Source organism: Nelusetta ayraudi, unplaced genomic scaffold (assembly GCF_046127955.1).
Source record: "Nelusetta ayraudi isolate G7.1 ecotype Tasmania unplaced genomic scaffold, CSIRO-AGI_Nayr_v1 ptg000034l, whole genome shotgun sequence".
Lineage (NCBI taxonomy): Eukaryota > Metazoa > Chordata > Actinopteri > Tetraodontiformes > Monacanthidae > Nelusetta > Nelusetta ayraudi.
In genome coordinates, this window is record NW_027466084.1 from 3,796,681 (window position 1) to 3,810,023 (window position 13,343).

At 46.2% G+C, this 13,343-nt stretch overlaps 2 protein-coding genes and 1 long non-coding RNA gene across 9 annotated transcripts in view; 2 read left to right on the plus strand and 1 right to left on the minus strand.

Moving 5' to 3' along the window:
* Positions 1-208: 208 nt before the first annotated feature.
* LOC142892391 (retinoic acid-induced protein 3) lies at positions 209-6,197 on the plus strand. 4 transcript variants are annotated; one of them, XM_076032540.1, is made up of 4 exons: positions 209-628; positions 1,911-3,086; positions 4,546-4,601; positions 4,735-6,197. In XM_076032540.1, exons 2-4 carry the CDS (start codon positions 1,967-1,969, stop codon positions 4,819-4,821), a joined length of 1,263 nt encoding a protein of 420 aa, XP_075888655.1. In that variant the 5' UTR covers positions 209-628; positions 1,911-1,966; the 3' UTR covers positions 4,822-6,197. The 4 variants fall into 4 exon arrangements, with proteins under 4 accessions (XP_075888655.1, XP_075888654.1, XP_075888657.1 ...); XM_076032539.1 differs by having other exon boundaries at positions 212-632; positions 1,919-3,086; XM_076032541.1 differs by lacking the exon at positions 209-628 and adding an exon at positions 1,433-1,516.
* A 2,470-nt stretch (positions 6,198-8,667) lies between these two features.
* On the plus strand, positions 8,668-9,316 carry LOC142892442 (uncharacterized). The gene is made up of 2 exons (XR_012927426.1): positions 8,668-9,239; positions 9,287-9,316. It is a non-coding gene; the product is annotated as an uncharacterized LOC142892442 (long non-coding RNA).
* A 723-nt stretch (positions 9,317-10,039) lies between these two features.
* Positions 10,040-13,343, minus strand: part of LOC142892430 (RNA binding protein fox-1 homolog 2-like) — a 54,839-nt gene continuing 51,535 nt past the window's right edge. For 3 of the 4 annotated variants that reach the window (XM_076032615.1, XM_076032614.1, XM_076032613.1), the window contains exons 12-13: positions 12,571-12,646; positions 10,040-10,457 (exon numbers count right to left, since the gene is read on the minus strand). In XM_076032615.1, the coding sequence (XP_075888730.1) occupies positions 10,413-10,457; positions 12,571-12,646 (121 nt within the window). In that variant the 3' untranslated portion in view covers positions 10,040-10,412. Of the gene's footprint in view, positions 10,458-12,570; positions 12,647-13,343 lie in introns of those variants that run through there. The other variant, XR_012927421.1, reaches the window with a different exon arrangement.

The window sequence follows — 13,343 nt, forward strand, 5'->3', positions numbered from 1 at the left end:
AGAGTGACACTCTGTATGGAACACACCCTGGACTTGTACAGACACGAGCTGCAGTGTGTCCTGCACTCCTGATGCAACCACCCAATCACAGTGTTGTTTGCTGTGATTTATCGGTAACCAAGGCAACAGCCAGACCTGCTCTGGGGAGAAGCCGTGATGAGTCAGTCGGCCCATTGGGACCAACCCAGCGACGCTGGGGGCCATCGCGTTCCGATTGGCCGTCTTTCTAACGCGACGGAATTTCATACTTGCCGGAATAGCAGGAAACAATGGGATGCAAATTCTGATGAAGGGATGAAGTCACGAGCGGGGAGGAGCGGAGTCGTCGGGTCTAGGTGTGTGTGAGCCCCACCCTCGGCCTGAGGGAGGGGCAACGGGCTGTTGAGTTGATGAGAGGTGAAAACAATCCCGTCTTCTCCCCAGAAAACAGACTGCGGACCGGGCCGTCGCCCACCGTTTCCCTCCCCTCCACGCCCTTGGTGTTCTCCCAGCAGGACATGGCAACAGGACAGGACGTGGCCCATTTCACACCAACCCTCAGCGGAGTCGCGGACGTCCAGAGAGTCGTTTAAAAACTTGAGAGAGACCTTTTTGCGTTTTTGGAGACTCAGTTCTTGAACGATAGGAAGTAAGTTTCTCTTTCGACCAAACACATTTCTCCAGAAGAACTACAAGTTTAAACTTAAAATTTAAACTCGTGTTCATGGATGTTGTCTAGTGCATAGTGTATGGAACCCCCCCCCCCCCCCCCCCCCCCCCCCAGGGCAGGGAACAGACAACTAAACTCTTCTGCTTGAGAAATATTGTCCTATGATCCTGCTGAAGGTGACATCTGAATCTTCAATTTGAAAACAAAGGCCCTTTATTGTCTGGAGGAAGTGTTGATTAGCCATCAGGACTTAACGTGTCCACTTCCTGCAGCCCCCTCTCTCTCTCTCTCTCTCTCTCTCACTCTCTCTCTCTCTCTGCTTCCCTATCAGTATCCCTGCAGTACACACGTGTGCTGCTGTCTGCAGCCTCAACTTTGTGTTGCATTCAGGGCCGCTCTCAGCCAGGGCGAACATGTAGCTCCGGCTTGTGCTGGCATGTTAAAGCCCCACTGCTGTCAGTCTCTCTTTTAAACTCAAGGCAGTGTCACCTCTCTCTCTCCCATTCAATCCAACACGTTCCGCACAAAAGACAACACACACCGTGTGTGTGTTTTCGCTGGAAACTCGTTGATGGATCTGCCGTCATGTTCATGTGCTGATGTCTTCAGTGTCGGGTTCAGTTGTTAGTTTGCAAATGTAACTGGATACACTTACAAGTTACCCTGTTGAAAATGTAATTGTGGCGTGACGATTTCAATTCCTTTCTCAAAGTAATTTCGCGAACTGCATTTGATTGCATTTTGATTACTTTTCTAAATTTTGATAAATCTTCTCAACTGCTTAGACCTAACAGTGTTAAGCAGTCCTCAAAACAACAACAACAACAACAAAAAAAACAAACAAACAAACAAAACAGCCATAACAAGGTAAAACTTACCTTACTTTCGTACGTCTTTTTACTGTAAGATCAATATTAGTCAGTAGTTTTAAGGAATGTATTTAAACGGTCTCCACTGAAAAATAGCACACTGGCTAACTTACAAATGAGGTCCTATTTCGTAATTACCAATTACGTAATGACGTTAACGTAGTTAGTCCTGTAGTTTGTAGGTGCAGTGACAGACCGATGCTACAAAGACTACTAATGTGATCAGTGCAATGGAGGGGTAGTTTGGTAAGTTTCAAGGATTGGACTGAAACCGTCTCCACTGATTAATAGCACACTGGCCAACTTGGAAATGAGGTCCCATTTTGTACTTATCAATTACATAATGACGTTACACGTGACTCGTTACCCCACCAACGCTGTTTGTCTTGCAGGAGAAGAGAGTCGCTCCTGATCGAAGGACACCGCGGACGGAGGACTGAACCCAGACATGGCCTCCTCACTCAGGACGCACGGACGTCTGTACCTCCTCCTCCTCCTCCTCTTCATCTACCTCCCCCTCACCTGCTTCTGCCAGTCCAACCAGAGCAGCTCAGCCGCAACCACGTCCTCGCCTGCCCTTACCAACATGACCTTTGCCAAGGGCTGCCGCGCAGGCCTGAACCCCATCTACCGCTACTTGTGCGACCGCCGGGCGGCCTGGGGCATCGTCCTGGAGACGCTGGCCTCGGCCGGCTTCCTGCTCAGCTTCTTCCTGCTCCTGGGCCTGGCCGCCTGGTCGCTGTGGCTCTGCTGCGCCTCCAGGAAGCACCGCAGCAGAAGCAGCGTGGGAGGTACGGTGGCCTGTGTGTCCATGTTTCTGCTGGCCACCGCCGGGCTCTTTGCCACCACCTTCTCCTTCATCGTGCGCCTCAGCCCCCACACCTGCCCCACCAGAGTCTTCCTCTTCAGCGTGCTCTTCTCGCTGGCCTTCTCCTGCCTGCTGGCCCGCTGCCTGGCCCTGCTGGGATTCGCGGCCTCCCGGGGCTGGGGCGAGCCGGCGCTGGCCCTGGGGCTCTTCACCGTCCAGGTCATCATCTCCACCCAGTGGCTGATCCTGGTACTGGTCCGGGACGGGAGGCCCTGCGAGTACAGCCAGGGCGAGTTTGCCATGCTGCAGATCTACGTGCTGTGCCTGCTGGCTCTCGGCCTCCTGCTGACCCTTCACCTCCTGTGCAAGTCCAGCTGCACCTACAGCTACGGCCACACGGGGGCGGCGCGCCGGCACGGCCGAGTGCAGGCGGTCGCGCTCCTCCTCACGCTGCTGCTCTCGGCCGCAGTATGGGTGGTGTGGATCGCCATGCTGACGCGGGGGAACCGGGAGCTGGGCCGACGGCCGCAGTGGGACGACCCGGTGCTGGGCATCGCCCTGGTGGCCAACGGCTGGGTGCTGCTGATCGGCCACGGACTGCTGCAGGTGGCCTTCCTCTGTGGAGCGGAGGCCAGGTCCAGGGACGCCCCGCTCAGCTTCTCAGGCTGGACCAGCCCCAGCGCCGACATACCGGGCCTGAGCAGCCCGAAGGAAGGCCGAGAGAACGGAAGCTTTGAGAGCGAAGGAGACAACAGGAGAGGTGGGCGGATTTTCTTTTGCTTCATCCAAAAAACAAAATATGGCCGAAATTAGTGGATCATGGCGAAGAACCAAAGTAGAGCGGCAAGCGTTGGAGTTGTTGTTTTTGTGGCCGTCTGTTATTTGTGAGGTCCAGCGTGTAAAATTTTTAAGGAAGCCCGCCTGACACATTTCGTATTTGGGCCACTATCAGGTCGCCTCCCTAAAGAAATGGCAGTGCAAAATGGCAGCTAACGAGGAGCAAGACCCTTATTGTTCTATGTGTATTCTTATGGGTATTTAAGAACCGTTCTATGAGCAGGAAAACCAAATTACTTTTATTTTATGTATCGAGTATATACTTTTATTAATTAAATTATTTGAATTAAGTATTTATGGGCAGGATATTAAGCTTTTGCCAATATAAAAATCATAAATCAAGCCAAATTTTACACACTGGACCTTTAACTGACCGATTAACCATATTTAAAAGCCCATTTTAGTTAGGTAAAAAAAAAAAATGCATACAAACAAGTCGATAAACATTGTCATTAAAGGTCCAGTGTGTGAAATTTAGAGATATTTGAGACGAAACAGCAACATCAAGTGGCTACATTTAGATTGCAGCAATGTTTCACTCACCCTACCTCTCCTGAGATTGCCAGTGAACTACAGTGGCCTGTGAGCACAAACCTGGACACATCGTCCACCTTCTTCTGTTTTGTTGGTTAATTTGAGGACGCCAGCGTTCACCCTTAATACGAAAAAACTTGCTGTCAGGCAGCTGGATTGTCCACACCAGGTTGCCTTAGAAATACAGTGGTGCAAGATGGCAGCTAACTGCTCGATATGAATATTCTTATATATATAAATTTGAAATGTTATATGAGTGGGAAAACAAAAGGAGTTTTATTGTGCTGCGAGTAAACACTTTTATTAATGTATTTGTGTTTTTTTTTTTTTTACCAACATAAAAATCATAATTCAGGTCTTTACAACTGGCTGCTAGAGAGGTAGTCTAAGCTGACTTGACGTAGCAAAGACACACTGTCAAGAGATGCATCCCAGCTTTAATCTCCTTTCACGTACTGCAGGCACTGACCTGGCCAGACCTGTGGTGACTTTGAAAAGCCTTTAATGCTCGAGACTTTTGTGTCAAGGCGACACCTGTGTCGGTGCTGACAACATGTAAGATGGCAGCACCGTCATGCAGCAGTCTCCCACTAATCTACATCTTTCCGGATTTAAGCGCCACAGTGAAGACAAGTCGGAAAATCCCTGGAAACGTGGAAAAACATAATCAGACAGGATACGACGATTAGATTTCCAAGAAAGAAAACTTTTTGACATTCCTACAATAGAGGCCAAGATAAATTGCTGCTGATGTGTGGCTGGTGTGGCTCATCTACCCTCCCGGTGGCGGTGAAAAACATCTTTAATGAGGCGATGGTCAGTCAGCTGTGTCGCGTGTTTCCCACCAGGCAGGAGAACCGAGCAGTCGCTGCGCTCCCCTTACGAGTCTGGCTTCTCCATGGCGGTAAGTGACAAACTGTCAAACATTAAGCCTAATAACACTCTGCGACTGCAGCCACAGCGTGGGGTTAATGAAAGCAGCGTGTTATTGTCCCTGACGTGAAAAATGTGATTCCGTGTTTCTGCGTGTCCTTCAGGAAATTGACACTGAGAAGGATTTCTCAATCCCTCGGCCGCAGACCACCAACTACACTGAACCCTATGATGGATATGGACCAGATTAAATCCAGGTTGATGCATGGTTTTTGTATTTTTTTTTTTTTTTTTTTTTAAAGACACACACCACACACACACACACACGCACAAGGAAAAAAAAAACAAAACAAAAGATGGCCGAGACGCACTGCACTGAACAGAAAATGACTTTGTCTCTCTTATGAAATTTATATAGGTGATTTGTTCTTTTTGAAAAAAAAAATGTATTTTTTAAATTTTACTGCTGCAATGGAAGCAGTGGCACGGGAGTTGGGTCAGGTGCCAGAGTGACTCACCCCGCCGAGTTTCATCATCGGGGCCGTGCAGGTTCAGACAGTCCAGCCTTCTTCTGCTGGGAAATCCAGACACGTAAAGACGTGTGATGAAATGATACGAGAAAGGAGGAGGGCAGGACGAGAGAGCCGAGAGCAAAAACCAACAGGAGACGCGTCGTACAGGACTGTTTGCGATGGATGATTTATGTTTGGAAAAAAAAAAACATACTGATTTTCCTAAATATTTACATCTCCTAAATAAGCAAATTAATCTGCTCAATCGATGCACCAGCGTGTCCCTCTTCCAGGCACCTGCAAGCGTAGCTCAACAAAACAATGCGGATGCAGTGTCGCGCCTTATCCACTAGTGGGCATTTACCCGCACATGATGGTGGCAGAGAGCTTTCTTTAACACTAAATTAACGGCCATGATGAAAATACATTCGACTAAAAAATGAAGTCATAAGATTTGTTAAAATTAACCAGCAAGTTTCTAAAAACGCAAAGTAAAAGAAAAAAAAATACTAACATATCTTTATAAGCTTTTTGTCCGAATAATACAGTATTTCTTATAGGCCATCGCTGACTTGACATTGCAACAATCCCTTGAATTTGAATGATTTGGAGAGTTATTCATGTTCAATTCATTTTTAAGCAATGGTTGCAAAAGTTGCAATTCATTATTGTAACCTTTACTGAAGCGTATGGCATCTCTTTCTGATACTATCCACCAACTTCCTGTTCCACCATTGAGATTTATAACCTGGGTTCTGTCACGGCTATTTTACACTATTTATTGTTTTGAAAGTTTGTTATGTTTTGCTTTTAATGCCACATATGCATTGGATGAGTATGCTTGATTTAAGAGACCGTGTTGGAAGTGTTGGAAACCATGAGTAACTTATTTGAACACCTTTTCTTAAAATGCCCACTCTCTCTATGCATGTATGTTTGCATTTAGAAATGAAACTTAATAACTGTGCCGTCTAATATAGATGTGTAGTTGCAATACTCAATCCAAAGGGCTGAGGGGGAAAGCCATAGAAATGAATTTAACATGTACAAAAATTTCAATGCTCTGTAAATGCTAAATATGTTGTAGGATTGACAATAAAGCTACCTTGACCCGACTGATTGATTGCAAATTCAAACGGTTCATAACAAAAGAAATAAAGGGTTCATTTTTAAAAGGTAACCATAAGGCCCGACACAAGATGGCGCTCACCCTCACCGAGAATGTCACCCGACCACTATGAGAGACCGAGTTGTCCGCAGTCGGTGTCTGCACGCAGCGCAGTGCAGTGCAGTGCAATGCAGTGTAGCTCTTAAAGGTCACCACTTCCTCCTCTGGATGGATGGATGCACGCAGTGAGCGAGCGGGACCTTCTTATCGCTCGGCCTTCAGTCTGATCTCACAATTAGCCCGAGTTCAGTGACTCGGGCGGAGCGAGCCAGTAAAACTGGCACTTGGCCTCTTGTGCATTAGAGCAATTAGCAGGAACATTAGCTTTCGCGCCACATCCAACCCATTTACAGCCATTAACTCCAGATGCAATTAAAGATTGTTCCACATTGTGGCCCCCGACTCATCCCTCCCCCGCCCTCTTGGCAGCGAGGTCAGAGTTGGAGGTGGCAGAGAACTTGTGCCTCGCCACCACCTGCCGATGAGCGCTGCGCACGGTGAGTCTGTGCTCGGCGTCGACCCGGGATGAACCTCGTGACGCCAGGAAAGAAGCATTCAAGAGACCAGAGCTTAAAAACCAAACAAGTTTATGCATTATTATATACATTCAGTAATAATGAAAATAACAAAACAGAAGGCAAGGACACAAGAATGGCAAAATAAAAATTAAAAAAAAAAAAACATTGCGAGAAAATACAAACATGACACTTGATGGAGAAAAAAGAAGAGAGGAAAAAAGTCACTTGGATAACTGAGCTCTTATCAGCCTGTCACACCAAAGAAACATCCACATGCACAACCAAACTCCTCCTGTAAATCCCCGTATTCAAACAAACAAAACAACAAAGATGCTTCCCCCTACTTGAGCAGAGGGGGTCAGGGGTCGGGGGTCGGGGGTCAGGGGTCGGCGCTGCTCCGACTGTGTGGTTCGAGTCTTCTCATCATGAATAGGCATTAATATGGAGACGTTGAAGGCGAATCCCCGGGGAGTGAGTGCAGCTACTCGGCTACAGACAAGCTAGCTGCTGGGGTGGAGGAGGTGCTAGGGTTCAGAAGGTGGAGGAGCTGCTGATGGAGCTCCTCACGCAGTTCAACAAACCCAAATGTAGCTCAGACTGGACCCATCACGGCCAGACTGGACCTTCTCTAAGTGTCTCCTCGTCAGCCGTCAGTCATCTGACAGAGAGGAGAGCAACCAAAGCAGCTCAGGTTATAGATGTAGTCATCTCAGCTGGGGGGGCGGGGGGGGTTTATTCATAATTTTATTTTTCAAACTTGTCGTCACTCTCCCTCCCTTCCTCTCTCTCTCTCTCTCTCTCTCTCTCCCTTTAACGTCCGTCTCTCCCCTTCCGGCAGCGCTGCGATTTGAATTCATGCATGATTAAAATGGGAAAAAACAAAAAAAACAACAACTCTGACTCGCACCCCGGGGGGGGGGGCAATCGCATGACTGCATGCATAGCAACACTTGTGATAATACTTGTAAGGAAGAAGAAGAAGAAGAAGAAGAAAGAAAAAGAGGTAAGGCGCGTCAAAAACAAACAAACTCATCGACCTACTGCACACAGCTTTTCCCCGCGATCACACAAAACACACAAAATGCAACGTCTCCCGAGAACCTTCGCCCCCTATTGGTCGGAGGGAAAAGTGTAGAAAAAACAAAACAAAAACAAAACTAGACAGCAGGGGGTGTGGTTTCCCTATCAGCTCATGATGAATGGCTCAGCTTCCCCCTGGACTGACCCCTCCCCCACTGTCACCCCCCCCCCCCAATCGTATCCCTCATGGCTCCTCCTTCTCTAGACTTCCCTCCTCATCTCCAGCTCGTCCTGCTCACTTTTGCAAAAGAAAAAGGGAAAAAAGGGCCAATAAATTAGCGGACAGGTGGACAGTCTTTGATTTTTTTTTTTTTTTTTTTTTTTTTTTTTTTTAAAAGCAGGTGTTTTTTGTTTTCACTGCGCACGTTTCCATCCATCAGCCAGCCACCGTGGGGCGCTGTTTCAACACAGCACTGAAAAATACAGCTTTCATCCGTCACATAAAAATATATATATATGTAATATAATATAATATGTAACAACGCAAGAGAAGAAAAGAAAAACAAACAACCACATTAGTAATAATAATAATAACAATAATAATTATAAGAAGAAGAAATACATCAGGACCCAAAAATGTGCTTATTCAGAAAATCTTTGGAACCAAAAAAAGGCAAAAAAAAAAAAAAAAAAAAAAAAATCATAGTAATATCAATATAGTGAGAGTATATGGAGACGGGATAACATAGAGGCTTGGTCACCAGTTTGTGAGGATGCTGGGTATAGTGGACATACTGGGCGGGCGGAGGGGGCGAGCGGGGGCTGACCTGTACGGAGCTGATCCGCTGGAGCCGATCTGAGATCAGTCACAGTGTCGTCCTGCCTGAAGCCTGCAGGCGTGCAGAGCTCCAGCGGCCACAGGGGGGCAGTGGCGAGCGGCGTCCTGTTCCACCGAATGGCTAAAGGATTCCCGTGAGGACGCGATGACGTTTGGCGTTTCATTTTTTTTTTTTTTTTTGTTGAGATTTCTTTTTTTGTATGTTTGTTTGTTGGTCTGTCAGTGTGTTTCCCATGGCTTTGTCCACCTGAGACCCCCCCGCCCCCCTCTCTCTCTCTCTCTCTTAATCTCTCTTTACCCCCCCCCCCCCCCGCCCCCCCTCTGTCTCTCTGCTGGAATGTCAAGACGGTTCGGGAGGAGGATGGAAATGGAAGCGAGTCCTTTTTTGGAAGAAGCACTCAGGAGCAGATCAAGGGGGGGGGGGAAAGCCTCGTGGCGTGGGTGGGGTGGGGTGTGTGTGTGTGTGTGTGTGTGTGTGTGTCTGGGGTGGGGGTGTACCCGCCGGATTCTTTAAATGGACATGCGCGGGAGGTCACAGCGTGGTGTCGTAGTAGCAGCACACGTCCCGTCTTAGTGTTGCAGTGAAGGGGGGGGGGGGGTCCGAGCGGGGGAGGTGGGGAGGCGGGGGGCGGGTTGGACGTGAGGAAGGGGGGGCGTAAGTTCAATCCGTCGGCCCTCGTCAGCAGGCGAGCGGAAAGAAGAGAAATGAGTCAAAAGACTTGGTTCATTTGACTCGCTGACTCGTGGCGAATGAACGGCGGGAGATTGTTGACGTGTCAGCAGAAAAAGAAAAGGTTTTTCTTTGTCACACTTGCTTTAACATGGAGATTGTTTTTCTTCTTTTAAACAAAGGGGGATCACAAAATGACCATAGAAGGAAGATTTCTTTTTTTTCCTTTCCCTCCCATGCACAGTGGTTTCAGTCAGTCAGTGAGTCAGTCAGTGAGTCAGTCAGTCAGTCTGTTTGTTTGATACTGGGAGCCGTTTGATTGAGACTGAACCAGTTGAAGCTGAAAGTACCTTTTTTTTTTTTTCTTTCGCTGTGCAGTGAGTCGTCTTCACTCTGCACTCTAGAAAAGCTTTCCTATATTTCTCTCTTCCTCTCTCTCTCTCTCTCTCTCTCTCGCTCTCTCTCTCTCTCTCTCTCTCTGCAGAAGGAAGTGTGTGTGTGTGTTTGTGAGTGCGTGTGTGTGTGTGGAGGCCAGCTGAGGTCAGTCAGGGCAGTGGATCTACTGTTCAGTTCATAGATGTGTAGTAAAAAGAACAACAACAAAAAGATGTGTAGTGACGCACGACCACACAACCAGCATCCTCCCCTCCTCCACCACTGTAGTGTTCCAGAGAATCCCCCCCCCCCTTTCTCCCCACCCACAGTTCAAAGACTCCAGCATGTTGTTTTTTTTCCTTGTATAATGTGGGAGAGGCTGGTGGCCGTAGTGTCACTGTTTCCACTGGGGCGGCAGACGGGCGAGTCAGACGGAGGGAGGGAGCGAGGGAGAGAGAGAGAGAGAGAGAGAGAGAGCGAGAGAGAGAAGGGGTTGGGGATGGTGATGTGGCAAAGCACAATCTCTCAACCGCCCAGGAAAAACAAGAAGAGGAAAAAGGGGAGGGGAAGAAGACGAAGACACGAGCCGTCAGTGCGCTCTGCCTGCGGGAGAGTGGAGGGGAGTCGCTGCCAAATCAAGAACTTGGACAAAGAAGAAAGAGAGTTTTTGGAGCGATGAAAAAAATTCCTTGGGCGTCACTTCGGGGTTTTTCTTTTCTTTTCTTTCTTTCCTTCTGTCTCTCAGTAAGGAGCAAACCTGCTGTATCCTGCCCGGTATAAACTGGCCTGGAAGAGACAGAGGAGACGCGGATCAGAGAGAAACACCCATCTCTCTATCGCCATTCATACAGTGTGCAGACACATGTCTTCAATTATACTGCACGCTACGGGTACATACACATAACTCACATATAACTATATATATATATATATATATATATATATATATATATATATATATATATATATATATATATATATATACACATATATATATATATATATATATATATATATATATATATATATATATATATATATACACACATATATATAAACATATATATATATATATATATGTTAGAGCTGTCAGTCGATTAAAAAAATTAATCCGATTAATCGCATGGTTTTCCATAGTTAACTCAAGATTAATCGCAAATTAATCGCATATTTTTTTGATCTGCTCTAAATCTACCGTAAACTGACATTTTTCCATTTTTTAAATAATCATATCAACATGGGATTAGGCAAATACTTGCTTTCTGCAAATGCAGCATGTTTATTCGTGTTGGAGCAATGACAAGTACTACTAACAAAACAAAAGATGCACAGGGTAAAAAAAAATAAAATTGTGCGTGTGTGTGTGTGTGTAAATCGAAACACGCACTCAGGTGTCCATCTCAAGACCTTTCATAATGATCACTGACCAGCATCTCTAGGATCAAACAGACGTATTTTGATCAAGTCTTCCTCTGTGTGTGTGTGTGTGTGTGTGTATTTGTTTAATCTCTCTCGCACTCTGATACAATGTACTGACAAATATAACATACAAATATGATCGAATTTGTCATTCGGTTTTTATTTTGAAATTCACCGGATTTTCTCCTTTTTTTAAGCGACTTCCTGTACTATTGACGAGGATCGCTCGCGGCTCGCGCACAAAATAGAGCAGACGCCGAAACGACAACTGCATGGCGCGAGCCGCGCGCCTGTTCGCGTCTAGTGTGAACCACCACATTGATTAACGTGGGCGTCGAATGGAAGCGCTCGGCGCTGCGCTTCCACGTCCAGTGAACTGACGTTAAATGCATGGCGCGATCCGCGAGGGGAGCCGCGCGCCTGTTCGCGTCTGGTGTGAACTACTACATTGATTAACATGGGCGCTGAATGGAAGCGCTCGTTACAGTAAATGCACATCACTTTTGTCCTGTCAAGACTGCCATCTGGCAGGGTTTTGAAGTGGAACTTTCCATTTACAATTGACGCCTTATCCACGTTAGTCCTTCCTAGTGCTCATCTACGCTCAGTGTCTTTTTCTTTTTTTGGTTGTGTTTACACGCCGGCTGCAAGCGTGTGACTGTGTGTTGCGAGTCAATTCATTTCCCGTTTCCACAATGTACGGAGCGGCCAAAGGTTCACAAAATACCGTGTGCGTTAATCACACGATAAAAAAATTGTCGGCGATAAAGCGGCGTTGAGTTAACGCGTTAATAACGCGTTAACTTTGACACCCTTAATATATACATATACATGTATATACATATATATATATATATGTATATATATATATATATGTATATATATATATATATATATACATATATATACATATATACATATACACACATATATATACACACATATATATATATATATATACATATACACACATATATATACACATATATATGTATATGTATATATGTATATATATATATATACATATACATATATGTATGTATATATATGTATATATATTGTAGGGCTGTCAAATGATACATTTCTTTTAATCGCGATTAATCGCGGGTTTAATCATAGTTAACAGCGATTAATCGCCGTTTGAATTGCATGTGTAAAATTCTGTTATTTTGCATTTCAAGGCAGCGCGGCTTGCGCACAAAATAGAGCAGACGCCGAAACTATCGCTGCACGGCACGAGCCGGCCGTGGAAGTACGCTCCGCTCTGCGTCCGGTCTGACCGACACCATCGCTTAACAAGGGCGCCGAAAGGAAGCTGGCTCCCTTCCGCGGCGCTTCTGCTTCTTCCGGTGTGAACCCGGCCTTACGTTTGAAATGCTATTAATATATAAATATATATGTACTATGTGTATTTATATATATATATATATATATATAATAGCAGTTGAGAAACACTGCTCTAAACCAAGAGCGTACTCACCATGGCTCCGACTCCGTAGGCGGCAGCAGCAGGCGCTAAGGCGTGGTAGGGGTCTGTGGTGTACACCCGGCCATAACTACACAAACCACAGAAAGGGAGAAAAAAAATGACAAATCCAGTGAAAACATAGCATTAGCGTAGCATCGGTTGCCAGCGGGAGTCGTGCAGCCTGTCAGCAGCACCAGCAGCAGGGCCAGGAGCTGGAGGGGCATCAGTAAAAAGGGAGCTGGCGCTCTCGAGTCACTTTGATTTCCAGTTGTGCCACGGCCACGGCAGAAACGCTTGTATGACCGACAACATTCTGCTGTCTTTTTGCTGTCAAGTCTTTTTTTTTTTTAATCCCATTGTCTTTTTGTTTTCACATATTTTAAATTCTACTGTCTTTTAGCAGCATTTTGTTTTCAGTTCTTAGCTCCAGTGTTACATCAGGAGGGAGTGGGGGCTCCTCAGCACTGGGTGGTGTTCCTGGTCTGCCCACTGGGGGGCGTCAACCTGGGGGCCCCTCTCATTAGCTGCATTTACATTAGGCCTTGAATTGCTTAAAACCTAAATATCGCATCTGAAAAAATGGGATTTGAAACACCTAAATTTCGAAAGAAATCTCTCAAATATGGCTAAAAAATTGTTATGCTCGCATGAGGTGGGTTTTCACAACGTATCGATATACAGTAGAGGTATATCGCAAAGGTGTAATGGAAACATACGGAGGTCACGTGACCAGTTCACTTCGAGTGAAAATCGCGCATTGTGCTTGAACGGAGGAAGAGACGGAT

Coding starts and splice junctions, on each gene's coding strand:
- LOC142892391 (XM_076032540.1), top strand. CDS start 1,967: ATGGCCTCCTCACTCAGGACGCACGGACGTCTGTACCTCCTCCTCCTC. Junction 3,087..4,545: donor CGAAGGAGACAACAGGAGAG/GTGGGCGGATTT, acceptor GTTTCCCACCAG/GCAGGAGAACCGAGCAGTCG. Junction 4,602..4,734: donor AGTCTGGCTTCTCCATGGCG/GTAAGTGACAAA, acceptor CGTGTCCTTCAG/GAAATTGACACTGAGAAGGA.